The 27961-nt window shown below is 36.2% G+C and overlaps 2 protein-coding genes across 4 annotated transcripts; both read left to right on the plus strand.

The window, feature by feature from the left end:
• Nucleotides 1-1301: 1301 nt before the first annotated feature.
• Nucleotides 1302-3504, plus strand: LOC128861981 (general transcription factor IIF subunit 1). The gene is made up of 5 exons (XM_054100357.1): nucleotides 1302-1449; nucleotides 1510-2405; nucleotides 2464-2672; nucleotides 2730-3036; nucleotides 3103-3504. The coding sequence occupies exons 1-5, from the start codon at nucleotides 1426-1428 to the stop codon at nucleotides 3311-3313; spliced, it is 1647 nt and encodes a 548-aa protein (XP_053956332.1). The 5' UTR covers nucleotides 1302-1425; the 3' UTR covers nucleotides 3314-3504.
• A 637-nt stretch (nucleotides 3505-4141) lies between these two features.
• LOC128861959 (E3 ubiquitin-protein ligase Godzilla) lies at nucleotides 4142-27303 on the plus strand. 3 transcript variants are annotated; one of them, XM_054100336.1, is made up of 9 exons: nucleotides 4142-4783; nucleotides 16581-17073; nucleotides 17339-17538; nucleotides 17627-17727; nucleotides 17807-18000; nucleotides 22312-22504; nucleotides 22572-22964; nucleotides 23112-23247; nucleotides 23838-27303. In XM_054100336.1, the coding sequence occupies exons 2-9, from the start codon at nucleotides 16954-16956 to the stop codon at nucleotides 24286-24288; spliced, it is 1788 nt and encodes a 595-aa protein (XP_053956311.1). In that variant the 5' UTR covers nucleotides 4142-4783; nucleotides 16581-16953; the 3' UTR covers nucleotides 24289-27303. The 3 variants fall into 3 exon arrangements, with proteins under 3 accessions (XP_053956311.1, XP_053956317.1, XP_053956324.1); XM_054100342.1 differs by having other exon boundaries at nucleotides 16598-17073; XM_054100349.1 differs by having other exon boundaries at nucleotides 4143-4783; nucleotides 17357-17538.
• Nucleotides 27304-27961: the final 658 nt, after the last annotated feature.

The following is a 27961-nucleotide window of genomic DNA, read 5'->3' on the forward strand; positions in this document are numbered from 1 at the left end:
CGAAAACCATTGCTCTATTTTTCGCGATTTTGACAGCCGACGGCGTTAGTGATGTCTTTAAACAAACAAAAGGAAGAAAATAACCTGGTTGCAAATATTCAGTGAATGACATGATAATATTGTGATTTGTGAGAATTTAAATAAACAGTTTAATGAAAACTAAATTCCGCAAGTTAAATTGTGAAAGACAAAATTATTAAAAAGCTTCCAAATGCAGTTTGTGTTTTTATGTGGATGCCGTCGTGGAAAGGAAGGTGAAGAGGTGGCGTCTTCTGAAAATAATTACTTTATTTTTCGCAGTTTTGGCAAGTTTCACGTCAGATTTCTTACCAATACAAAACACAAATAAAGGGAGGAGAAATTACAAGTTTATGAAAGTTCAGCGAATGTCTTGATAGGACTGCTGAAATGAGTATTTGTGAAATTTAAACTAAACAAAGTAGGGAAAAGGAAATGCCGCGTGGTAAATTTTGAAAGCACAAACTAATATAATGCCTACAAACACATTTTTTGGCGTATGTATGCGGAAGACGCTGTGGTACGGAAGTGTGTGTGGGCGATTAATTTCAAATGTTCATATTGCTTTCGCCTACTCTTTCTCTTCACAAACATTTCATTCCCCTTCCTTGGGTTTGTTTATTCATGGAGCCTGACGGCACAGCGAATTCTGAAGGAGCAACCTTGTTTTCTACCATCTTTCAAGATTTGGCACTAACACTAATTCATAAACTCGTATAACTCACTATGCTCTTCTCTGATATTAGGCATGTTTGATTACTAATACTTATTAAGCGCTGCCAAACAAATGCCAACTTTAACAGTTCCTTTTCAGTGATACCAATGTATATTTATTTATGACAGTTGCTTCATATGAAATTCGCTATGGCGATTCGAAGAAGGCTGAAGACGTCCAGTCTTGTAACTGATTTTTGACAATTTCCTTAATAATTTTCCCATGATTTGTTAAAGTGTGTGTGGGTTTTATTTCTTCACTGTTGATATCTTCCAAAATTTAGTGATGATAACATAAAGGAAAGTTTTATTAATTATGCACGTATATTTATATCCCAACTGTTCAATTCTGTATTTTATTGCACAATCTGACAAACGTTTTCTTGCCTCCATATTTGTTTTTAAATTTGTTAGATACTGAAATAATGTATTCGGTATTCTCATTTCTAATATAAACGGTGATATGTATAAACCTGTGGTTCTTCCAATGTAGTAGAAATTTTATAACTTGTAACTTATAAATTTCAATACCTTGGCAACTCCGTCATGATTGTCAAATAATTGCAACTCTACCTATTTTGTTTACAGCCACTTTATTGCAATTTGCAATTATAATCTGCCTCTTGCCTCATTATTTATTTGAAAATTGAGATTAAAGTATTTTTCAAATAAAGAATCAAAGGCTTTGCATCAATGGCTTCAACCACAAAGTCTGGTGTAAGTAATAAATAAATTCTGCTTATAATTCTAAAATAAATAACATTTTTCATTTACCAGTCCATTGCCGGCAATGCCAGCAGTTCAGCACCATCCACGTCGACACCAGCCCCACCAACTAACGTACAAGAATTCAATATACGCGTACCGAAAAATTTACGAAAGAAGCATCATGTTATGCGCTTTAATGCCACATTAAACGTTGACTTTGCTCAATGGCGCAGCGTAAAAATGGAGCGTGAAAATAATATGAAAGAATTTCGTGGCATGGAAGAAGATATGCCCAAGTTTGGTGCAGGCTCCGAATATAATCGTGATCTACGGGAGGAAGTGCGTCGCAAAAAATTCGGCATAATTGCCAAAAAGTATCGACCTGAAGCGCAACCATGGATATTAAAGGTAGGCGGCAAGAATGGTAAAAAGTTTAAAGGGATTCGCGAGGGAGGTGTTAGTGAAAATGCAGCCTTTTATGTGTTCACACATGCACCAGATGGTGCCATTGAAGCGTATCCCTTAAATGAATGGTACAACTTCCAACCAATACAGCGTTACAAATCGCTATCTGCCGAAGAAGCCGAACAAGAGTTTGGGCGACGAAAGAAGGTGATGAACTATTTTTCACTTATGTTACGTAAGCGTTTAAAAGGCGACGAAGAGGAAGAACAGGATCCGGAGGAGGTGAAAGTAAAAGGAGCGAGTAAAAAGGCAAAAGAGTTAAAAATCAGTGAAATGGATGAATGGATTGATTCAGATGAAGAGTCCGACTCGGATGAAGATGAAGAGAAGAAGAAAAAAGAAGAGGACAGTGATGATGATGGCGGCAAGAAAAAAGGCAAAAAAGGGCAACAGAAGAAACCTAAGAAAAAGCGAGATGTGGACTATGAGGCATTCGAAGAATCAGACGATGGTGATGAGGAAGGCCGGGAAATGGACTATGATACAGAATCTAGCGAAGAGTAAGTGAATTTCTGCAATTCAAGTGCTTTTAATTACTACCATCTTTGTACTATTTAGTGAACCTGATCCAGAAGCAAAATTGAGCAAGGATATGAAATCTGTGGCCGAAGAGGACGCTTTACGTAAATTGTTGACCTCAGATGAAGAAGACGAAGAGGAGGAAAAGAAATCCGATGAATCGGATAAGGAAAAGGACAAAAACAAAGAAGAAACAAACTCTAAAGAAAAGAAGAAAACGAAAAAAATATCTAAGGACGACAAGAAAGGTCTAATATTAAAATATTTGATAAAAAATGTATTTTAAGCTCATATTTCTCCCACAGATTCCTCTAGCGATTTTAGTTCAGATAGCAGCGACTCGGAAGATGAAAATAGCAGCAGCAAGAAAAAAACAAAAGATTTGCCAAGTAATAAAAGTACAGCAAATAACAATTCACGTTCAGCCACACCCACAGGCTCAATAACAAATAGCGCTACCAAACGCAAGATTAACAATAGCATGCCAAGTGATCTTACCGCTTCGGAGAATAGCAACAGCCCAGTTACAACGCCAGCCAAAAGAACAAAGACGGATGCGACTCCCATGGTGCCATCTACATTCGCCGGAGTGGTAAATGCTAACAATAAGGAGTAAGTGTTTTTAAAGGAACGTTTTTTGTTTCAAACAGCTTATATATATTCGTTATATACTTGCAGTGATTATGGTATTACCGAAGAAGCAGTGCGTCGTTACTTGATGCGCAAGCCCATGACACCGACAGAACTGCTGACAAAGTTTAAGAATAAGAAGACTGGCGTTTCGAGTGATCGTCTGGTAGAAACAATGACACAAATACTTAAAAAAATCAATCCTGTTAAGCAAACCATACAAAATAAAATGTACTTAAGCATCAAACCAACAAAGTGAGGCAAATGTGCAATCGTGAAGCCCTATTGACGAATGGAATCAAATGCTTACAACAACTGGGTATTTCCCAGAAAGTTTTATGTGTATAAGCTAGCATCCGATTAGTTGTTGAGCTTTTGAAATTGTTTTATGAAATGTTTCGATACTTTATATTATACAAAACTAATGAAAAATAGTTTTTAGCAAAACAATTCGTGGTTTACTTATAAAGAGAATATTTTGATTAATGGTTTTACCACAAGAATAAATTTTGCTGAAGTGAAATTCGGTGGCCGGCTATAAATCCGGGGCGTTACGATTACGTAGGATCAACTGTCGGAGGGATGGGCGTGGTTGTTGTTTTGTTAGCAAAAACATTCTCCTTGGCCAGATATATAGTATATACGGGTCGTTCCGGTAACGTGGAAGCAACTGTCGGTGGAACAGTGGGCATGGTCAATTTCGGTGCTGGTTGGAAATAAAGTTTGCACATGTTATTTTACAACAGTAAAACTAAAAATAGCACTTACTGAATATTCAATTGAAAAGCATAAATTGATCAACACGTTTTTAAACTAATAATTATATAAGTATATATATATATTTATATATATGTTTTCCTTTAACTCCTTGTGAAGCATAGGGAGTCGAGTACTCATAATTAGAATTACAAATAATTTGTTTCTGTTTGACTGGCGAGATGACGCTGCTCTCTACATTATCTATGATTTAATAAAATTTATGTCACTCCAGCCATTGATTTTGGAACGAATTATTTTTGAAACACTCATCTCAGATTTTTTGACATCTCTGTGTCCAACATTTCGTGACCAGTTACTCGGGCAAGAAGAAGCACAATGCTCTTCGCTTTTTCACACGAATTGTAGAATTATCGAAAAAAGTCGAGAATTTAAGTGATAAAATTAAAATAAAGAGCTATACCAATAAAAATGTAGTCAAAGCGGTGCAGAAACCCTTGAAAAATAATTATAACAAATTTGTTGTACTAGATTGAAATTGTGAAAGGCAAATTCAAATTCACGTGAAGTAGAAGGCAGACGGGCCATAGAACTCACAAAACTCGTACCCATCTATCGGCTGTGATCGGGTGCATGTAAGCAGCAGCAAAAGCAACCTACGCAAAAAGAGCCAAAAGAGCCAAAAGAAAAGTCGACAACGCAAACGCAAAAAATTCATAATAAAGAAAACCAAAACATGTGAATATGTGCTTTAGATTCTGCGAAGGATAAGCGTGTAAAAGCGAAAAGCAAAAGTTTAAGGTGTGTGTAGAAACGACAAAGGGAAAACGATAAAAAATAAAAAAATCATAGGAAATAAGCTAGGAAAGTGGTTTTTGTTCTTGGAGGTGGATAAGAAGTGGGCAAAAGAATAGCAAAGTGTCACAGAACATAAGACAAGAAGCAGCAGACAGAAGGGGGAAAAACTGCAATAGCCAGAGACATCGTGGGAGTACAAATTTAATTGCGTTTTGTAAGTTAATCACCAACTATTACCTTCTAAAAGTATATACATATGTGTATGTGAACAAAACAATTAACTAAAAGAGAAGGGGACAAGGGGGTGGTCGCAATGAAATTACGATTTTGGGGTGATTATGCCGTAATAACAAACATATTTGGTGCCTTTTATGTGGTGCAAACTTTACGCAAATGATTAAACTTAGTTTAGCGAAACACATAAGAAGCTTGTTTTGGCTGCTTCTCGGTCGAGAAAACAAGTACTGACAAATATTCAAAAACATTGAAATTATATATTATTCAATAAAAAGTGTTTTTATGGGCTATACCAATATTTTTTCATGAAAATATTATCTATATATCAGTATGCTGTAATATAAACCCCGGCCTGAGTGACCATAAAGAACCTGGAAATCAAAATCGCCCTGCATTGTGTAGTTCTTGCTGCGGCAGCAAAATATGTTCCATTGACTCCAGCGTTATTAATGCCTTGGTAGTACATATGTGGAATTATAATAAGCTCGTTTGTGCGGAATATAATACGAGTGTGTAATAGCGAGTGAACACACAGGCTTTGTTGGTTGGTAGTGCATTTCGTGTTAAGTTCAAGGCTCTTCTAGTTCTTGCGTTTGCTCTTTAGCAGCATAGCAAATCAGTTGAATAGCATAACCTCTTATATACATATGTATATGTTACATACATATGTATGTGTTTATCTTGTAACTATGATTAAATACACTAACCGATTAATGTTTTATTATTTCTATTAGCTGCGGCTAACTCATTGCAGTATGCAAAGGTGCTCGTAGCAGCGCATTACATACATATTAGCAATTGTTGGTCAAATTATTACATCTATTCCTACAAATACAATCACCTCGCTCTTGGCACCTATTGCCATCTGTTGCGTGATAAAATGCGTTGGTACTTGTGAGATTATTTGCATTCTCAATTAAGCCGGGTTTCAAATTGACAAGCAACTCAATACACTGAATCAATTATAAATAGTACACACATCAAAATAAAAAAAAGAGCTATTCTCATATTTATCTTTTGTTATTCATTAATTCTATGCCAAAGATACAGTTTTTGGATTACAATTTCCCAATTTCCTTTGCGCAGCACGTATAGCAATCATGTGTGATTACAAGGGTACCATATTTTATATCTGCTATTGACTTTCATTATTTATTTTGTAAACGAACTTATCAAGTGCATATGTATGTAAAAGTTATATTAACTAATGCATATTGCTGGATAGAAAAAAATATATATGCGTGTATTTATTTATATACATATGTGCATATGTAAAGACTATGCAATAGAATCACGTAGCACATGTTTTGTTTCTGACTGGAATGCAAATATAGGTATGTCACATGCATACGTAATGGAAGCTAATGTTGGGGTAGTTTAAAAATGCCAATGGAATTGGTTCTTAGTATTCCACCTAAAAAGTTTGCAGTAGTCGTCATATTGATTTTGCAGCCCATTGGTTTAGAGAGAGGAATAATATATGCTAGGAACAGGCCCCCCGCTTCAATGGGAGATAAAGGCAACAATGATGATGATAATCCAAACGATTGGTCGACGAGCAATTGATGAGATTTAAAGCAGACTTGCGGTGTTGAATGCATCGCCTCGAAAAATGTTTTGAGAGGTTTTGATTACAGCTTTGTCCTGTAGGCAACTGGATAAGACAAAACAATATTTATAATTTGCACTCAAAGCTCTTTACTATGTTACGTAGAGGGTTTTGCTAACAGCGCTCTAAACGTGCTATATAGAGAATTTTGAGTCGACGCTTCGTTATATTAAACGTTTAACTGTAAATCTATGCCGAAGCTTTTCATGCTCAAAATTTCTTCGCTTTATCTATGGATCATTATTGTATAGAAGAATTTGCAACTACGAGATTTTTTCATGAGATTCTGCCAAAATTTTATTATATTGACTTGACAATAGCTTTTTGAAATTTTCCAAAACAACGGCAACAATAACAACCCTTTTTTCGACAGCAGAACGCAGAACATACAAAACAGTTGTCTTTTTTATTCCTCTCACAAACAAAGTAGCATGTATTGCTAAAACCGTGAACATATATTTGAGACGAGTGTACCAACGTAACAATCGAAATTCGGATGTACGTACCCGCGAAATTTGAAAATTTAACTTATTTTTTTTTTAACAAACCTGGTAATTATTACTTCCAATAAGCCATATGCTGTCTCTCGTCGTGAATTTCTACCGTCACGAATTCGGGAGAAATGCTATTACTAATTCCGACACATTCGTGTTAGTGTTGCAACCACTTGAACTAATTCGACTGTGGTACCCACTTTTTAAATGAAAATCAGATGATTTTTGCTAATATTGTTGATATTTATTGACATAGAAAGCATTTTTTTAAATATAATTAAAAAAACAACAAAACAGATTTCATTGCTGCAGCAGTTTTATTGGAAGAATAGTTACAAAAATTACTATATTGCTTTTTTGTGTTGCATTGAAAACGTCCGATTGAACAAATGAAGTTTTCAATACGTACTTGACGTGATAAAGGATGCATTTGGTCCAATCCATAAATGTGAGGTGATAGCAGATATGGAATGAAAGCACTGAATTTCCTTGTTATTTTCTCATATGGAATATGCAACATTTTCGCGGGGCGTATCACAACGTTTTCGTAACCTTACTATATAATGAGGTAATCTTTTTGTTATCAAGAAAAGGCTATTAAGCAGTGAAACCTCTTGATTATTTCAAATGCCTATACTCAGGAGCAATATCGAGTGAGTATTGAAAAATTGGCTAAAAAGAATGGATGATATATTTACTTGCATCAGTTTTTTTTTATTCAAAAAAAAAAAAAAAAATTTATGGTTTGTGGGGAAGTGTTTACAGTGTACAAGAAATTCACTCTCACCCCTTTCGAATAAAATTTTTATATCAATTTGAAAATTTAATTAAAGATGACTTCTAAAAAGTACAGTAAATGTCAGTTCACAGCACCTTTAAACTTTCCTCTCGTTTCGCTGTTTTTAGGTTTTGTTTAATTTTATTTCTTTAGTTCAAGTGCTCGTGGACTGCATTTGTGCACTCTATTTGTAGTTTCAGTTTTAATTCATATGCATTATAATCTTATTCATGGCAACAATTCATAGCAACGCGGTATTGTAAATACAATAATTATATATGTATGTACATATGTATGCATATGGTTGGGTAGTTCGGTATGTTCTGTTGTGTATATTTGTTATAAACTTCTATGTTACGACACGCAACGCATTATTAATTGTTGTTTTGTTTGCACTGCAATTTATTGCCTTTGCATTACTCATTGTGACGTCACTTCTGAGTATTTAAGTACATATGTATATTATACATATATGTAAAAGTAATTTCTTTGCACCACTTCTACACCGTCTACTAAATATGTCTTAACATCTGTCGAACTTCTGTATTGAGTTTGTCCGGTCTTCTCATCCCGTCCCACACCTTGCTGTCTTAACATTTCATTTTCAAAATGGCGTCAATCAACTCTGATCGTTTGTATTCGTGCATTCAAATGGTTTTGTAAATTGAATGAGAGCAGAAAATGTTCCACCTGACATTTCTGTCTTAACAGAGCTTTTTTAACATAATCTATAAAAGGTGTGAGGCTGGCTCACATATCGTTAAGTTTTTTCTCAAATAAAATGTATAATTCCTTTGACTTCGATCAATGGATTGCTAAATCAAAGTCATAAACTAATGCCAACACAACTTGCTTACTTTATTTCAATATTTAATCACTTTGCACGTTTACACGTTCAACTTAAAATTGAATCCCTTCTGCACATGCACTTCTGCTTATAATTCATGTGTTTAACAACTATCGTAATTTCTGGATGTAGCAAAGCGTATTTAACAACTATCGTAATTTCTAGATTTAAAAAAAAAAATAAGGTTTTTTAATTCAATTAAACAGAAAACTGTAGGTTCGAGTCTCCGTGCATAAACATCAAATAATAAAACACGTTTTTTCTAATAGCAGTCGTCCCTCGGCAGGCAATGCAAACCTCCGATTGTATTTCTGCCATGAAATAGCTCCTTATAAAAAGCATTTGCCGTTCGGGGTCAGCTTCAAACTGTAGGTCCCTCCATTTGTGTAACAACATCAAGACGCACACCATAAATAGGAGGAGGAGATCGGCCAAACACCTAACAGAAGTTATCGCGCTAATCGTTTATTTTTATATTTTTAACATAAACAATTTCAATTATATAATATTTAACCAAACATAAACAGTCTAGGAAATTGGAATTTTTACATTAAATCACGTTTTGTTTTAATAAAATGCAATTTCATAATTTTTCGTAAATTGCTTTCTTAATTTTTATTTACATTTGATTCGATACCTCAAATTTAGTACAATGCGAAACAATTTTTTGTTTTGTATGATATCGTTTGTTCTCAAAATTCTAGAGAATGGTGAAATTTCTAATTAATTGTTTTATTTTATTCAAATTGGTTTGAAGCTTTTTATTGCAATAGTGATAAATAGCGCCATCTGTGTGCCACCTTTAAAACTAATTCAACCTCCCAATAAAAAAAAAATTAAAAATTTTTGAATTTATTCACTTTCACCACTGCCAACGGGTTTTGCTGTATCATTATAATGCTGTTATCACCTTTTCCTCTGTCACTGTATAGAAAATTTAATTTTTACTGTAAATGCAGTTTTGCATTTCTTCACTAATTTGCTTTACGCCTTTCATTGGTGATTTTTTTTTGCGGTTATTGATTAACTACCGTTAATTAAGTAGATTGGCATATAAATTTTGTTAGTATGCTCATGCGAATGCATACAGCATGCTCCATTGCGGGCTGAGAATCGTTCAACTCACAGCAATTATCACTTCGCCAAATTTGTTTATATTTATACAAATTTATGGATGTTTCCTGGAAGAACGTCATAATCAAAGACAAGCGAATTGCGAATTATGCAGAAATGACCTACCACCTACTTACTTTGTATTGGGAAAAAAGTCATAGCTTTTTCTATTAATACCACCTCATTAGAATAATTTTGCTTGTATTTTTGCGTGAGGAAAAATACTAAATTGAAAACCTTAAAACAATTCCGCTCTAATTTTTAATATTTTGAGTTAAGACATTCTTCCAACAGACGAGTTGTGTTTGTGAAGTATTGCACTTCGAATTATCACTTATTATATAATTATAATCAGGGCATTGCGAACACCATATGAATGCCACTATTAGCAATGGCAATTCATTATTATTTTTTTAAATTATGTTGAGTTTCTACTTTTAACAAAGTAAAGTAACAAAGTACTTCACCCAAAATGGATGTGAAAATCCATACAAATTAGATTGCCGTAAAATATGCGTGGAAATGTGTCTGTATGTATCTCACGACAGAGTAGTGCTCAGTTCACGCTGTGAGAACACCGCCAGCAACATGATGTCAGGAACATTTTATCGCAACAATTTAAAATGCACATGTGATTCAAAATTGAGCGTACATTGGCGGTTCACTTGCGAGTGAAGTGCCTGAGTTTAATAAATACTCCGAGACATGGCATTTCTAAGCGAAATTTGTTCGCAAAAAGTGTAAGTAAATTTTCTTTATACTTTTTTGTTTCAATAATTGTTTAAAAACTATTTTCAAAATTTGCCAATTGCTTCTAGGGCGATGCTCATAAATTTGTTTTTTTTTCCCCATTGGACAATCAATGTTGCTAGCCAAATTTTACGGCAGCCAAAGGCACATTGCTGGCTGTGCAGTTGTTATTCCCCGTAACAAAACTGACTATTTTTCAATATTTCAAAATGATATTTATACGGCTCATGGCTGCCTGATATCTCCTTCATGTTGTGGTTGAAACTATCAGCAGAAATACCGGATATAAATCTACGCAGCCCCGGAACGTATTCCCAAAGTTATGGAAATGTAGTATAGCGTGGTTCTTCAACACACGGAGCATGTCAAGATTTATCCCACCCAGCTTCTTACCCTATCGGGAACGAAACTGAATGCAAATATAATTTTCCGTGGGAGATTGTTGTGTGGACACCTCCGTCAGCGATATTATTGCATCGCAAGATGAGTGACAAATGGAATTCTTTGGTGTAAGTAGCGCTCGTTATCGATATGACCCATACGGCTTAATTTTCTTCTTTTACTAGGGAAAGCACAGTCCATTATAACACCGGTGTCAATTTGGGATATAATAAGCTACTCATGAATGCGTTTTGTTACGTTGTTTGCGGGGAATCTTGTAGTTATCAGAGCTCTGGAGTTTTGATTCACCGATTCATGTTGTCAATTAATGGTTATACGTAAGGCCCGAACATCGAGTTAGTTCGCAACGGGAGTTGTATTTCATATCTCTGGAGGCTATTATTAATAACTAATATTATTAATATGGATACCAAACGAAAGAGGATATATTCAACAGTTAAAAACAATTGTGTTTACTTTTTAACCTCCTTCTTGTAGTCTAGATAGACGTAGAAAAATAGGTGAACTTTTCTCTTCTGAAATAAAGTAAAATGGATACTGTAAAAAGTTTATATGTGAAATTACATGAAATTGGATTATTATGTACATACAATAAGCTGTGGGATAGTTTAATTACTTAAGGAACCCGATAACTTTTTTATATTGTACCATATTTCCTTCGAAGTGGATGATGGTTTTATTGAGACCGTGACGTTCATAAAGCTTTCTGTTTTCGCATAAAATTAAAATTTGGCATTAGCTGTCTTATACTCCATAAGGTTTTGGTTTGATCGAAAACGGTGAAAAATGTACCACTCATCTTGCTCTATTTTACGTAGCTGGGCGATCTTCTTACTCCACCAGGTAACACATTTTGTAGAAAAACACGGGCAAGTTTGAATGAAGCCGCATCCTTGTTAACGTTCAGCCTAAGCGGTTGAAGTTGTGAGCACATAACACAAATTCGTTGAGATATCTATTTTATTAGGTAAAAAAGGATTAGAGAATAACACCACTAGGAGTCGGCTTGCTATTAATAATTTTGTTAAATTTATAAACGGAAGTAAATTTATTAACGCCTTGACTACTTAATTCACGCACTATTTCTTCGTCTGCAATTTTGAGACGCTGAGTTTAGTGAATTATGAAGCGAAAACTTAACTTAACTATGTAATAGTGTGGTTGCTAGCATTTTCTGTGCGATTTTTTGTCTGTCCAGTAGCAAAAAGTTGCCGTCCCTGAGTTCAGAGATCTATAATACCTCTTTACTAATAAGTTGTATAACTCTATGAATAGCGAAACATGAGAAATCTGATATTTTTTAATTAACATTTCTGCAGGCTAGTACTAGAAACTTAGGATATGCCACCACCAAACTTGGTAATTTATGGAAAAGGGAAAAGTAAGTTCCTTTTTTTTATTTTTTGTGTGGGGCGTCGCTTCTATTTGTGAGAAGCCATAGAGAGACTCGCTGGAAACAGACGGCTGCACAGCTATTGAGTCACAGACATAAGGGCATTGTAGGAAACGAAATTGTAGATGAGATTGCCAAGAGCGCTGTTTACATACCATTTGAACAAGAAAACATTTGAAGAACATACTGAAACCTTTAAATATGATATACAATGAACGTCGTCGTATGGATAGATAGCAAGTAGAACAATCTAGCCACTTGCTCGAACGCGAAAATCATGTGCACACAGAATGCAGATAAACCCGCCAGATACGACTAGCCCTGTCCAGAAAAGAAAGCAGAACTATCGTAGGTATAATGACAGGCCACAACTTGCTAGCGGCACACGCATACAAGATAGGAATTACAAACAACGATAGCTGCAGATTTTGCAATGAACTGCAAGAGAAGAAAGTGTTAGAATACCTTCTATGTTTTTGCCTGGGTTACCCTGGGTTAGCTAGAACCAGATTGAAATAGTTAGGAGCTCTACAATATGAGAAGTTAGAATGCCTCTCGGGGTTAGAGCTTTAGAGCTTACTTAGATTCACAAAAGACGCGGACGTATTACAAGATGTCTACCACAAAGAAACGTGGAGGTCTAGTTTCATCTGGTAACATTCAGGACCAAGCGATTCTCCCTATAATCGGTTACGCCAGGAGGCATTTTCAAATAAAAAGAAAAAACACTAAAAGGAAATGGTATTGTATTTTATTAATCGAAAGTAAAAAAGCCAGCGCTTATACTGAACAACACAAAAGAGACGCGCCTGATATGACCAAACACCTTGAAGGCTAGACGCTAACTGAGAGAGCACGAAGAGAATACCAGCAAGCTGAATTATCAGCTGTGTCGCCTAATATACAAAAGTATTCGAGCATGCAACGCTTATCAGTTAATCACATGAAAGTTAAGAAGAAAATAACTACTATTTTTTTAATATTTTCCACAATATGTATTAATGTTTTTACTAAATCTGGAATACCATTAAGGAGCTTTCAATTATCATTAATGTGGATGCAATTTGCGTCAATGACCGCTTTACTTAGATCTATCTAAGTGGGTGATAACATTTTGCCTTTTGTTTTATGATTTGCTTTATAAATTCTGTGTTCGATTCGTTATTTTTTTCATTTATAAAAAAAAAAATAATAAATAATTGGCGCGTACACTTCTGTTAGGTGCTTGGCCGAGCTTGATGATGTTCCACAAATGTTTTCATTTATACCCAAGGGAAATATAGTGAAAATATTACACTAGGAAATAATAACACTGTTCGAGATAAATATTTGTAATACATGCATATATAGGGTGTTCCGTCTAGGCTTGACACATCAGAACTTTGAGTAAATTTGACTTGCGTTTTCGATAGTATTTTATAAACGTCTGGGCAGTCAAATTTTATTGTGGAGAAATCGTGAAATTTTATTTTCAAAATAACTCTTCGAATATCTCTTAGCGCAGCATTTTGCGTGATGAGGCTAATTTCGCCGTCATCGGAGTGGTAAATAAAAAAATATTCTGGGGCACTGAAAATTCTCTGTGTTGGTGGTATGGGCGCTACGAAAGGTTTTGGTGCCATTTTTTTTGCAGCAGGGCAGGTGAAAGCCGTACCGTAATTGTCAATAGAGACGGATATTGGTCCGTAGTCACCGAATTTAGGTAGTCATTCATCGAGGAAAATTAGTTAGAGAATGATGGATTCCCGCAGGATGACGCAACATGCTACATGGCGCGGCAGACGATGAATTTACTCAAAGAAATATTCCTTCTGCGGATACTCTTTTAAAACGGCAACTTCAACTGGCCTCTTCGCTCGCCCGATTTGACAAGCGCCGCACTCCTTCCTGAGGGCTACTTAAAGGGAAAGGTATATGTACAATAATAAACCTCAAATACTTGATATCCTGGTGGCTAATATTTGCGAGGATATCGCCATAACCAGAAAAAATACTCCGAAATGTTATGAAAAATATAGAAAAAAGAATCCAAATGTGTGTCGCTGAAAATAGTGACCATTTTCTCGTTCCCACGATAATCGGTTCTACATTACTGGAACGATCCAGATTTACTATACGGGTATATGTCACCAAGGACTGTCACTCCAGCAGCACACCCCGTACATTTATGGGGACTGTTTTTACGGCTACAACAACAACCATCTTCTCGATATTATTTACAGTCATTGACCCAATAAATTGCATTACAAGTAAAATACAATTTTAAATGGAGGAAATCGAAATTGATGCATTTTTCACTAAAATATTCATAGTTCTTATGCGTCAAGTATAGATGAAACACCCTCTATTTTATATAGTATCTTTCAATGCTCTGTATTAGGTATGTCAATATTAGTTGTAATTGTTGACTCTGGGATCTCGAGGATATTTAATGTAATTTCGGACTGGACTCTGAGATTCGTATCGAGACAAATTTTTGAATTCCGTTAACATTCCTTATGTCTGTTTGTTTTTATGAAAAACTGTAAGCATTTCACAACGTAGCCTGGTAAAAGTTTTCACCATTTTTTCGCTTTATTTCAACGTTGAAATTAACATCGTTACGCTTATCTGATTTTGTAGCAAATTTCCGCAATTGAAGAAGTCCTCGTTCCACTTGTTAAAAAAATGTAACAGCTTATTTTCATAATCTCCTCTTGATATCAGTATTGTGCCCTCAAGAAACGTTCGTAAATGCTTGAATAGGCGATAATGGTTTAGTGCTAGGTCGAGAATATTCTCATAAAATCTCCTCTCTATACTACTGGTGCGTCGTTAAAGGTGTGTGTCATCGTCTTGCTCGAACACAAAAGCCAATTCTGTGATTCAATGTGATTAGTTAGTGTCAGTGGACTCAAATTGATGGAAACAGCTACTAATATGTATATGATTTTCTTCCACTCCCAGTAAACACAGAGCAAAACTTTTTTAGCTGTTAACCGGTGCTCGGTGATGGTTTACCTTTCGACTGCTATTCTCGTATGTGACCCATTTTTCATCACGGGCCATCATCCGTTTCAAAAGTGTACCTACTTCGTTGCATTTTCGCAAAGAACCGAAAGCGTGCATTATATTCGAAAGGGTATTTTCGCTTACATTAAGCTTCTTCGTGAGACCAGCCTCATGAAATGTTTCCAATTAATTTTTTGACTAATCTTCGACACCACGATTGGACTTACCAGTGTAGACCTCATCAGCGATGTCCACATTGATGTAGACATTTAACGGAAAATATTAAATTTTTTACTTCACCTAATAGTTTAGGGCATATCATTATTCGTTTCCAATTTAAAGCGTTACCTATCATTATATTCAGTATTCTTTAAAAAAAAGTTATACAAGGTTATACAAAGGGCCAATCCGGTGGCGCTTCGAGTCGAGCGCCTAAACGGCGTCCATATTCACACTGCTTCAACTCCACCAACACAATTATTCCACGCTCTTGCGGCGTACGAGAGTCGTTTGAAAAGTCCTTGTAAAGTCAGATAGATGACACATCTGACGCGTATCGAAGTTATGTTTAGTTAGTAGCATCTCTTGGAAGAACACGCACCAAGTTTCAGCCAAATAGGTATATTTCTTTGTGTTTGGCATTCGTTTGAATCGAAGAAGTCGAGTGAAAAAGTCCTTTTCCATCACGACTACGCACCAGCTCACGCCTAAGCATTGTGGTCGCGAAATCAATGGAAATGGGGTTCTCTAGACCTGGGAATCCGTGCAGTTTCCATTTTTGCACGAACTTTTCAAAGGTCCCTCGTATAACGCGTCATTGCTTTTTTCTTGTTGTATGCTGCAGCAGTCTAGTTTAAAAATAAATAAATAATTGGCGAGTACACTTTCATATACGCATATTCTAACCTTTGCACTTCCGAATGGTAGTCACGCACCCACCTATTCGGCTACGGCGGCCGCGTTCTAGTTCACAAGTGTCAAATACGATTGACGCACAACGCCATTTGTAAAAATTATAACATCTTCCGATTGGGTGTTTAATTTTGCGCCACCTTGTGCCAGTAAAAACCAATTTTAGTTTTAAATTTATCAAAATGTCAAGAAACTTACCCACAGCGGCAAAGCAGCTCACTTTATCGCATACTATTGGTCGGTTCTCGCGCCAGCCTTACACAATAATTGGTAAATATAACATTTTTACTTTTACTTCAGCGGTCCGTTGCAATTATGGTAGCCATTCGATTAATTTGTGATAATGCACATTGTTTTAAATGGGGTCATTGCCTTCCAATTGTTATACTATTTTTATTTTATTTTTTGATAAAAACGTATATATAATTAAATGAATTTATAAAACTAAAAATAAAGCAACAACATATTTTAATAAATTCCCAAAGCAATATTTATTCCTCAGGTTTGTTGACGATACACACATCACAACCTGCGTCACCAATGAGACATGCAAAACGTATTGCAGGACAGCAGCGACAACAACACCAGCGCTTTCTGAAACGCATATACGATCCACTTTAAATCCGAGCTGTTGACTTTTGAAAAATTAAAGAAAGCAACAAGAGAAAATCTTAATAAAGTCTGATTGGCGGTTGCAGTGAATTCTCTAAAATCATTAGAAAAATAGAAAGCTACCAGAAGCCCCATAATCCCACTTAATAAATCCCAAGCCTCTCAATTCTCCAACGATAATAATTTGAAAGAGCCTTAACGCCCGTAGCTCTTCGCCACGAATTTTACACACAATTTTTACGAACGATGGAATCTCGAATGCGTTTCAGATGGTTACTGTTGGAATTCTTTGCGCTTTGTGGACTTTCGCTCTTTACACATCAGTCGGCGGCACATATACTGGTTTATAGAAGACTTAATAGTGTGGTAAATACGAACTATTTATGTGATTAAACCTTTGTTTTAATTAAAATAAATTAAAAAAATGTAGTTATTTTAATTACGAGTATTACGAATATTACGTTTTATTTTAATTTTGTTTTTTTAATAAAAAAAAAATTTTTTTTTTTTTAATTTTGGTTTTAAATTGTTTTTATTTTATTTTTTATTTAAACATTCAATTTTTTTTCTTTGTATATCTTTATTTTATTTTTCCGTAAATTTCTAATAACATTGTATTAATATTTTTCAGTTTTTCTCTTTTTCGCAGCTAATTGAAGAGTACAATGACCTGCCAGCACAATTTGGTCCCACTTTACCAGCGAATGGCATAAAGGTCTATGCTATACCAGCAGAAAATGATCATTACGCATGTGGTCCAATCAATGTGCCACCATCCCGCGATGGTGAAACTTATCCAAAAACTGCAAAGTTTGTGTCTATAATAGAGAGGTAACTAAGTTTTGAATTTCGTTTCTCAATGCAATAGTGAAAGGCTAATAATATTCAATTTTTTTCATTGCATTTTTTTACTTTTCAGAGGTGGCGGCGAAAATTGTACTTTTGAAAAAAAAGTTCGCAATGCACAGGCATCAGGTTACGATGCAGTCATCATATACAATAATAATGGCGATGATTTGGGTAAGTTCTTCGGATGATGATGTTTGTCATTTCTTCTTTTTTACGTCTCTTACATCTCTTTTTACTTCTTCTGTGACAGAGCAAATGTCGGCGAAAAATTCAAGCGGCATCCGCATACCAGCTGTTTTTGTTGGGCAATCATCGGGCATAAGTTTGGTGTCGTTCCAGACACCTGATGTGATATTGGTGATCAACGATGAGCTGCCTTTCAATATTAACACACAGTTGATTTTACCGTTTTCGATTTTAATTGGACTTTGCTTCCTCATTATGGTAATCAAATAAATTATAGCAGCTAATAATTGTATACACATATTTTCTGTAGTCAAAATTAGTAGCCACCACAGCGAATTGCTTTAACATAGAATTTAGCTATGTATGCTTAGCTACCGCCGTAGCCGAATGGGTTGGTGCGTGATTACCATTCGGAATTCACCGAGAGGTCGTTAGTTCGAATCTCGGTGAAGGCAAAATTAATAAAAACATTTTTTTCTAATAGCGGTCGCCCCTCGGCAGGCAATGGCAAACCTCCGAGTGTATTTCTGCCATGAAAAAGCTCCTCATAAAAATATCTGCCGTTCGGAGTCGGCTTGAAACTGTAGGTCCCTCCATTTGTGGAACAACATCAAGACGCACACCACAAATAGGAGGAGGAGCTCGGCCAAACACCTAACAGAAGTGTACGCGCCAATTATTTATTTTTTATTTTTTTATGCTTAGCTACCTACTTCATATTTCTGAGAAATCCCTACCTCTGTAATAAGACACATAGTATTAGTTTGGGGAAAAAGAAATCCATTATTTTGCGTAAAATTTTGCTCAAATGGTTTAAAACTGTTTTATAGTCGATCTTTAGCTCCTGGGCGATGCAACGACTACTAACATGCCGGTCAACTCCGATTATTTCTGTGATTTTATCGACATTTTCGACGATGGGCCTGCTTGAAGGGAATCAAAAAACCCAAAATTGCTTGCACTTTCGCCTTTATCAAAGAAAAACTGTAAAATCTACCGAATTTTCCCTTTGTTGACGTCCATTCTTAAAACCCTGTGACTAACAGCTGAATAGAACAAACAAAGAACAGCAAAATAATTTTTTTACTGTGAAATGTCACCTTGGCAACGAGCATAAACTTGAAATTGGTTGATTGATATCAGGTCAGTCCATAAATTAGTGCGTTTTTTAAAGGTGGTTTTAAAATTAATAAAAAATATGTTTAAAGTATTTATTAATCAATAATATATTTTCCTTCATTATTTACAATGTCTTCCCAACGTTTAGGCAAATTTTTAATTCCCTGCTCAAAAAATTGTTTATCCTTGGAGCCAAAATACGCTTCGATATCCCTTTTTATAGCTTCTTTTGAGGAGTAGTTCTTGTTACTCATACGGGATTGAAGTCACGAAAAAAGCGTTTGAAATTGGCTGTCCCACTGTTTTATTTATTGCATTCGCTTAAATTTTATGATTATTACCTTTAGAAGCCAAAGCCGAATGGGTTGGTGCGTGACTGCTATTTGGTATGGCCCGGTGGCCATGAAACACCAATTGGGCGGTCGCCCCTCGGCATGCAATTTCGATCGTCCGAGTATATTGCTGTCATTAAAAAGCTTCTCTAAAAAAACCATCTGCCGTTTGGAGGTGGCATAAGACTGTAAGTTCTTTTCAATTTAAGGAACAGCAACAAGATGCACACCACAAATAGGAGGTGGAGCTCATTCAAATGCTTAACAAAGAGCTTAAGCGCTAATAATTATTATTTTTATTATTGTTTTTATTATCTTATTATTTTTATTGTTATTATTTTTTTAATATCACTATTTTTATTATTGTTATTATTATTATTTTTTATTATTATTATTATTATTATTTTTTTAATAACCTTAGAAGCTCTTTTAGTAGCTTTTAAAAATTTCCAATCTCAAACTTTCAGAACTGCCCCTTTGGTATTATGGATCTATGTATATGTAGAGTAGAATGGGGTAAGATAGGTATGGGGGCACAATAGGTAGGTGGGGTTTTCGTCGCACTGTTTTTGCAGAGGTCACTCGTCTTATGTGAATTGAATACGTGGTGGGGAACAACGTTCGCGACTGTCATTTCGGCCGTCACCATTGATTAGTTATCCTAGTTCTGGCGTCGTTTAGTTTTTTATAGGTTTTTCTCCGACATAGTATTTTTTTTATTCTACGGTGCAGTGCATTTAATGTATGTAAATATTTGTCAGGTGAGTTTTGTTTTACGTAGAAAATAATGCTGAACGCGAATAATGTGTTAGTTTTTTGATATTTTTGTTTTAAAAAAAAATATCGACTCTAACATAAAACATGTGCTTGGGGGCACTATAGGTCAGCCGCCTGGGGGCATTATAGGTCACTACTTTTAATTGAATAAAATAAATTTTAATTGTTTTTGCAGCAAAATGGTGCGTAATTATGTGCGAAAAACGCCGAAACGAAGTGAAGAGGACGTAAGTCCGAGATGGCGCTAGTGTTCGATCAGCCTCTAAACAATTTAAAATTCCGTTCGAAGCACTTCAAAAATTATGCGATTCGATCCAGTACTGAAAAAACTTTGCTCATCATGGATAACCACGAATCTCACATGAGAATTGCTGGATTAGACTTTTGTAAGAATAATAATATTGAAGTATTAACTCTACCTCCGCACACCAGCCATCGTTTGCAGCCTCTCGATAGAGGAGTATTTGGGCCGCTCAAAACTTATTTTGACCATTCCTGCAAGACGTGGATGTTAAATCATTCCGGCATTCCTATTACCATCGACCGAATAGCTGAACTGGTAGCTGAACCCTTGTTGAAAGGTGCTTCCAGCATGAATATCATCGCTGGATTCAGATCAACTGGCATTTGACCATTTAATCGCGATATTTTTTCGGAAGATGATTTCATGCCAGCATTCGTAACTGATCGTCCGTACGAGGACGAACCAGATCAAGAGGCTGGTCCATCGATTGCTCATCAAGAGACTGGTCCATCGAATGCCCATGAAGAGCCTGTTTTATCGAATGCCGATCAAGAGCCAGATCGATCGAATCTCGACCTATTAATGCCAATTGAGAACATTCGGCCGTTTCCTAAAGCTCCACTGCTGCCTAAAGCTGCACTTCTCACAGATGCAGTGATGCTAGAGTCATTACGCGCTGAGCAAGCAGCTGCAGCTCAGAAGAAATCGGACGCGGAAGAAAAAAACAATTTGCCGCCGAAAGAAAAAAAGAAAGAGAAGCTCAAAGAAAAACGCCAAAAATTGACCAAAGAAGAGAAGAAAAATGAATTAAAGAAAAATTCCTGACTTTTATAACATGTGCAGTATTCATACTCTATAAATAAAAGTTAAAACGTTAATTTCCAAGCCATGTACATTGTTCTTTTCCCCTCACATATAGTGACCTATCGTGCCCCCCGATTTTGAAAATATCGAAAAAAAGTAGGTACCTTTGTCTTATTGAATGCAGCTTCCAAAATATTTAGCCAAACATAAGTCAGTATAACCAAAATGTTAGCAGATAAATAACCTTTCAAAATCTTGCTTATTTTTCAAAATCAGTGCAAAAACACCGTAGCAAGAGCTCTCCAAAAAAAAAAAGACCTATCTTACCCCATTCTACTCTACTACATTTAATTTTTTGTATAAGTTTTAGTTCGACTGTTGTACAGTAAACATTTTTCTAGTATTTTATTATATTTATTTTAATTACTTACATGTTTCCTGTTCAATTTAAATTAACAAATTTTTTTATTTAATTTTTTTTTATTCAGTTTAAATTAAATGTTTTTTTATTATATTTATTTTATGATTATTTATTTTTATTTTATTTTTTTGTTTGTTTTTTTTATTTGTCTTTTTCTTATTTGTATGTTATTTTATTTCATTATATTTTACTCTTTTTTTGTTATATTTTATTATTATTATTTCATTCTTTATTTATTAATTGCATTTACCTAGTTTATTTTATTTTATATATACCTTCCCGAGGGGAATAAACTGTAACGATCTTAGAAATTTCTCCCGCCTACGAATTGGTCATACGACAGCAACGCATAACCATCTCCTTAAGGGTCTTCCACCTCCACAGTGTCCATTTTGCTACAGCGGTTCAATCTCGGTCATCCACTTGCTCGATAATTGTCAACATTTTTCAATAATAAGACGCAACGTCTTCGGTTACAACACCCCTTCCGATGCCCTGAAAAGCTATGACTCCGAATCCATCAAGAACATCAACAAGTACCTTACGTTAGCTGAGCTTAGGAAGTTAATTTAGAGTTAATTGTCTAATAGCGTATAATGTAAGATATTAATACTATTTATTGTTACTCTGATAAATTCATTAACAAGCGAGCCGAAGGTGTTTACACTAGTGCTCCATTTCAATGTAAAGTAGTGGATCTCCTCTACTTTTCTTATATATAATAATAATATTTTATATATACCTATATATGGTGTATACGAATAAAAATTAATGAAATAAAATAAAAAATAATATATATATATTTTTTTTTCTTTTTTATTTAATCATTATTTTTTATTCCTAAATAATTAAATATTTTCTCCGCCACCCAGATCTTCTATATGATTTACAAATGTGTACGTGAAGAGCGTCGCTTACGTCGTCATCGCCTGCCGAAGAATATGCTCAAGAAACTGCCGATCTTGAAGTATACGAAAAATTGTGATCTATCGCAAGACACCTGCGTCATCTGTCTGGATGAGTTCGCCGAAGGCGACAAACTGCGTGTGCTGCCATGCAAGCATCGTTAGTTCTGCTAAGCCATAAAACTATACCACAATTCTCAATAACTATTTTTTCTCCCATTATCCAGCCTATCACAGTCACTGCATCGATCCTTGGCTTACGGAAAATCGTCGTGTTTGCCCCATTTGTAAACGGAAGGTTTTTACGAAACGCGAGCCACGTGTAAGCAGGACGAATCGACAATCTTCATTGGATAGTGTAACGGATACAGACGACGACACAACACCCCTACTACCGCCCGCACAGCCGGCAAGGGTCGGCAGTAGTGGCAGCAGTGCCAGTGCCACAAGCAGCAGTAGCGCGGCAGGTGGTGGTGACGCACGTAGAGCAGCATCTATTGGTGCTCGACGTAATGGTCGTAATGGTCGCAATGCAGCAACAACACGTCACGGCACCTTTAGACGTGCACCGGCTAGTGATGGCAATTATGTCACCGATGTGACTTCCGACGAAGATAACGGTGAGTTATAAAGGCGAAATTGTGGTAGTTAAAATTTTTAATACCCTGTGATTGATATAAACGTGAAATTAATGGATTAATGAACATTTCTACTAAAGTCAATTTGTTTTGAGCAATTTTCAATTTTCAATTTGTTTATCATTTTAGTATTATTGGCTCAAAGTTCCCCCGCACGCGGTGGACGTCGCGTAAATCCATTCGATCGTAGACCTAATTTACCGCCACATCTTGTCGAGCAACTGACCACAAATAGGCGTTCCTTCTGGCGCTTACCATTTTTCAGGTATGTGTGAATGTGTGCGTGTACGTGCTGATAAGACCACCGAAACATTCCCGCTTATTTTCAAAAATGTATGGGGAACAAACATGATGGATTTACCAGGTGTGCTCTTTAACTATGATGAAAAAGAAAATTGTGAAGGAAGTTTCGGCTGCCACGTCACTCGGGAGATGCAGCCGAATTCTGCACGATCATTTCACACGTATTCGCACACTCGTCCAATCAGTCGTTGTTCAGATCACTAACACAATCTCATCGCCAATCGAAATTTGCACAATCATTTCACACATATTCATAAACTCGTCCAAACACACATGCTCACACTCGTCCAATCAATCGTTGTTCAGCCGGCAACGAAGTGTCATTGATTAATTTTTGTGTTGATGTCACCAACACAGTCTCAGTTTTTTGTAAACACATCCCAAGTGGCGTCAGCCCATCAGCTATTCGCTCAGAGCCGAGTAACGGTTTGCTAAAGAGCACACCTCCAAAAATCTTCACCATACGTGGTGAATATTTTATGCTTTTACAACAAGAACTTATTTGCTCTTTAACCGCCTTATTGTGTGATGAAATTTTCCATACACTTACAGATTCTTCCGACGTCATCAATCTATAAGCGTTGCAGCGCCTCCCTTTCTTGAGGATGGTGTGCCTCAGCCACTGAATAATGTGGCCGTCGCGATAGATGCGGCAATAGCAACACCACCACGACCACCACGTGCCACGGCTGTCAGCAGTGCACCTCAAGCTACCGCAGCAACTCTACCAGCTGCGTATTCTTCAAATAATATTCTCAATCCGAATTTAGCTGGTTCCTTTAAAGAAGGTGACGATGACGACGACGATGATAATGAGTTACCGCAGCAATCGATTTATGAGCCCGTCACAGTTGGCACGCAAAACGGAAGCAATACAAACAACAATAATAACAACATTCGAAACAGTGACAATGAAGTGGGCGTACCACGACAACAACGATCGCATCAGCCCCAGCCAACAGCACCACCGCCGACACGAACGCGTCGTACGCAACGCATATGAGTGTGAATTGGAATGTGACCAAAAACTACTAAAGCTATAACCAAATCAGACTTAGCCTTTGAAGTGGGGTGGGGCGTGAATGGTAAAAGTTTATCTTTTAAAAGAAATGGAACGAAGAAAGAAATTTGGGCGTGTGTGCAAAAGCGAACACGTCCGCAGGCGCAGCAATTGGCCACAGCGTCAGGTGCTAAAGTTGTGTACAAGTCCACAGCAAACGGTCACACCCATATGCTTTGTATATACGGTCACACACACACATAGCCACACAAACAAAAAAGTGCTTTGGTAGGCATTGTGCGACTCTGTATGTTAAACTATTGTAAATTACTTTAGTTTTATTGATTTTTAATTGTTTGATTAGAATTTTACAAAATGTGTATACATAAAATGTGATTTAATATTGGCTTCGATAATTTTACATGCATACATGCATACAATACTTAGTTATAGGTACATACGAATGGAACTTTTATCAAATAATTACTATGTACATGTAGAGTTAAGGAGTTGAGTAGCGGATGCAACGCACGAGCAGCGATAAAGAGACGCAAATGGTGAAATTGCAAACGAAAATTGAAAATATAACTCGGTTGCAAACAAAAAATAAAACAAAAACAAAAAATACATACGAAAGCAACAACTATTACAATACCAACATAGCTACCAAATTGTCTACATATATGTATATGCCTATAATAATCTAGATATCTAAGGAACTGTATACAAACATATATACATATATATTTTTATAATTATAATTTGATTTTTAGTTATTCAAAAACAAACAAGCAATTTTTTTTGTTCAAAATTTCGTTGCTTTTTAACACTTTGACTGTTATGACTAATATATTAGTGTGGGTAAAAATAAATAGATTATTTTCTCGGTAGATGGCTGTAGTGATTGATATCTCGTAAATAATTTTAAGTTTATGCTCGTTGCCAAGGGGACATTTCACAGTAAAAAAAATTTGTTGCTCTTTTTTGTTTGTTCCATTCAGTTGTGAGTTACAGAGTGTTAGCAATGGAAGTCCACAAAGAGAAAATTCGGTAGATTTTACAGTTTTTCTTTGATAAAGGCAAGCCAGACCGCTGAAATTGTGACAGTTGTTTATAGCGCCGATAACGTACCGGTAATTATGTTCAATTTTGCTGTAAAAGAAAATATCAATACAATCACCGAAATAATCGATGTTGACCGGGATGTTAGTAGTCGTAGCATCGCCCAGGAGCTAAAGATCGAGCATAAAACAGTTTTCAACCATTTGCGTAAACAGTTTTACATAAAAAATAGTGGATTTCTTTTTTTTTTCAACCCAATATTTATTAGAGCACAATGTTTTCATTGGTTATCAAACTGGCAATCAGTTTTGAGTGACGTTTTTTCCCCGTCCCCTAATCTTCGCCTAAAATAGATCTTTGAACTTTCTTGGTAAAATGTTATGAAGGTGCTTCATTCTTCTAAGTATGTTGCTTGTTTCACCTTATTTACGAGGGTCGTTTCAAAAGTACATGCAAAAATAAAGATTAGTTAAATATTTGAGTTAAACCTTTTCTATTTTTCCACATTGTCTTCTTTTAAACTTGTACACTTCATCCAACGTTTGTTGTTGTTGTTGCTGCTGCTTGGTAAACCCTGTCAATGCGATGTAGTTACCGGTCGTCTTCGTCTAACTCATCTAACGGTAGACCCAGAAAATGTGCTGTTTGGACAGGTTGGGTCCAGTGGGAGAGGGGTGTTAGATGAACAGGTTTGATGGGGCATGTGAAAAGGACTTATGTATATTGGGTTTGACGTGGTCGATTCTGGACTTATGTATATTGGGTTTGACGTGGTCGATTCTGGATAAGTAGGAGTTTAAACTGCTACAGTAACCGGAACGCAATTGGGCCAAAGTTACGCGGGTCTTGTGGGGCAGTTGAAGCTCATTACCATGGCAGCCGGTTCTACGTGACCGGAATTACTCGGGGGCTTTCCTGACCAAGGGCTGCCCTGTCTAGTGCACCATACTTTACCCTTGCTCTTTCGCCCAACGCTTTTCTGGTGTGTGGGTACCTCCTCGTTTGGATAAAATCTTTTTCCTGGCGGCCATTTCTGCAAATTGGGGGAAGAATAGTAGCCCGAGGGAGCCAGTCTGTAGAATATGGGGGATGCAAAAGTGAGTTGGAATACTCTCTTCATTAATTTTTCTAGCACAACAGCTGAGGCGTGAGCTGATACGTTGTCGTAATGGAAAAGGACTTTTTTTTTTGAAAATTACTCGACTTTCTGATTCAAACGAATGCCACGCACAAAGAACCAGATCGATCTGTGTGTTTTTCCAAGAGATGTGAGAGCTACTAACTAAACATAACCTCGATACGCGCCAGCAGTGTCATCTCGCTGATTTTGTTGCCGAGTTTTCAGGGAAAAACTCAGAAGAAGGTTTGCACTTCGATCTTAAGATCTTAACAACAGTTAACTTTTACCAAAAACGTTTTCATCCAAAATAAAATGCATGGCAAAAATTTCTCTGCTCTACTATCTTTCACGCTTGGTTTTCACTTTAAAAAACAAATAAATAATTGGCGCGTACACTTCTGTTAGGTGTTTGGGCTCTTCCTATTTGTGGTATGCGTTTTGATGTTCCACAAATGGATTGACCTACAGTTTTAAGCCGATTCCGAACGGCAAATGATTTTTTTGAGGATCTTTTTCAGGGCAGAAATGCACTCGGAAGTTTGCCATTGTCTGCCGAGGAGTGACCGCTATGAATTTTCTCTTACTCACTTTTAAATTATTCAGTCCTCATACTCGTTCCAAAAATAAAGATTCAAATTAAAGACGAATTTAATGATTAGTTTGTCACTAAAGGTTAAAAAAAATTTGTATTGTAAGTTTCACGGGAAGCAAAAATTTAAACCACACCATTCAAAATTTAATCAGATTTGAATAAAATACTACCTAACTTGAATTAACTGTTGAAAAATGCGTAAAAAAAAAAAAATATGATGGTCTCCCGGTGAGTATCGACAAAATTGGTTCGACAGTCAACGTGTTAAACTGTAGCGAATTGTCCGTTGGACACCTTTTTTAGACCTTCGGTTGGGCACCCGGGTTCTGCCTTTTTTCCTCCTTCGAGGATCGTTTTTAAACGGTTGTCTCCGTAAACAATAGAAAATTAAATGTTAGGAAACTATTTCGAAGCTCGAGTCGTTAGCTATAATAGAAATATGTTTAAAAATAGCTGCAGATGATTGGGAATTTTTGTTTTGCTTAAAATTTAGAGCTTCAAACTTTTCGAACAAACTGTCAGCGCATTTTGTAATTCATTTCTCGAAACTCGAATTTATAAGAAGTATATGGACATTTTTTATGTGTATTTTTCTTGGCCGTTGCATGCCTGCAGCCAGTCCTGCGTTCGATACCCCGCATTCAAATGATAGGCAATGGTAAAACTCCATGAAGCAACTTCTCGCAGAAACCAACTGCCGTTAGTAGGTAAAATAAACTTGCCGAGCTTCCCACTTGTGAGATAACATGCAACTTCTCTCCACAAATTGGCTGAGAAGTGTGGCCTAACACCTCTCAACAACGTAAGTGCCACACCACAATTATTTGTATAGCTTCTAAATTAGATCTCTTGTCCATTTTACACATGGACCTCCACTACAGTCACATGTACACCTACACCTG

Source organism: Anastrepha ludens, chromosome 2 (assembly GCF_028408465.1).
Source record: "Anastrepha ludens isolate Willacy chromosome 2, idAnaLude1.1, whole genome shotgun sequence".
In the NCBI taxonomy this organism is placed as follows: Eukaryota; Metazoa; Arthropoda; class Insecta; order Diptera; family Tephritidae; genus Anastrepha; species Anastrepha ludens.

What these genes read in the sequence shown, in the direction of transcription:
- LOC128861981 (XM_054100357.1), top strand. Translation starts at nt 1,426, where the DNA reads ATGGCTTCAACCACAAAGTCTGGT. An exon ending in CTTCAACCACAAAGTCTGGT is followed by an intron (nt 1,450 to 1,509) that starts GTAAGTAATAAA and finishes TTCATTTACCAG; the next exon opens with TCCATTGCCGGCAATGCCAG. An exon ending in GTAAATGCTAACAATAAGGA is followed by an intron (nt 3,037 to 3,102) that starts GTAAGTGTTTTT and finishes ATATACTTGCAG; the next exon opens with TGATTATGGTATTACCGAAG.
- LOC128861959 (XM_054100336.1), top strand. Translation starts at nt 16,954, where the DNA reads ATGGAATCTCGAATGCGTTTCAGATGGTTACTGTTGGAATTCTTTGCG. An exon ending in GACTTTGCTTCCTCATTATG is followed by an intron (nt 18,001 to 22,311) that starts GTAATCAAATAA and finishes TCCGCCACCCAG; the next exon opens with ATCTTCTATATGATTTACAA. An exon ending in TGGCGCTTACCATTTTTCAG is followed by an intron (nt 23,248 to 23,837) that starts GTATGTGTGAAT and finishes ATACACTTACAG; the next exon opens with ATTCTTCCGACGTCATCAAT.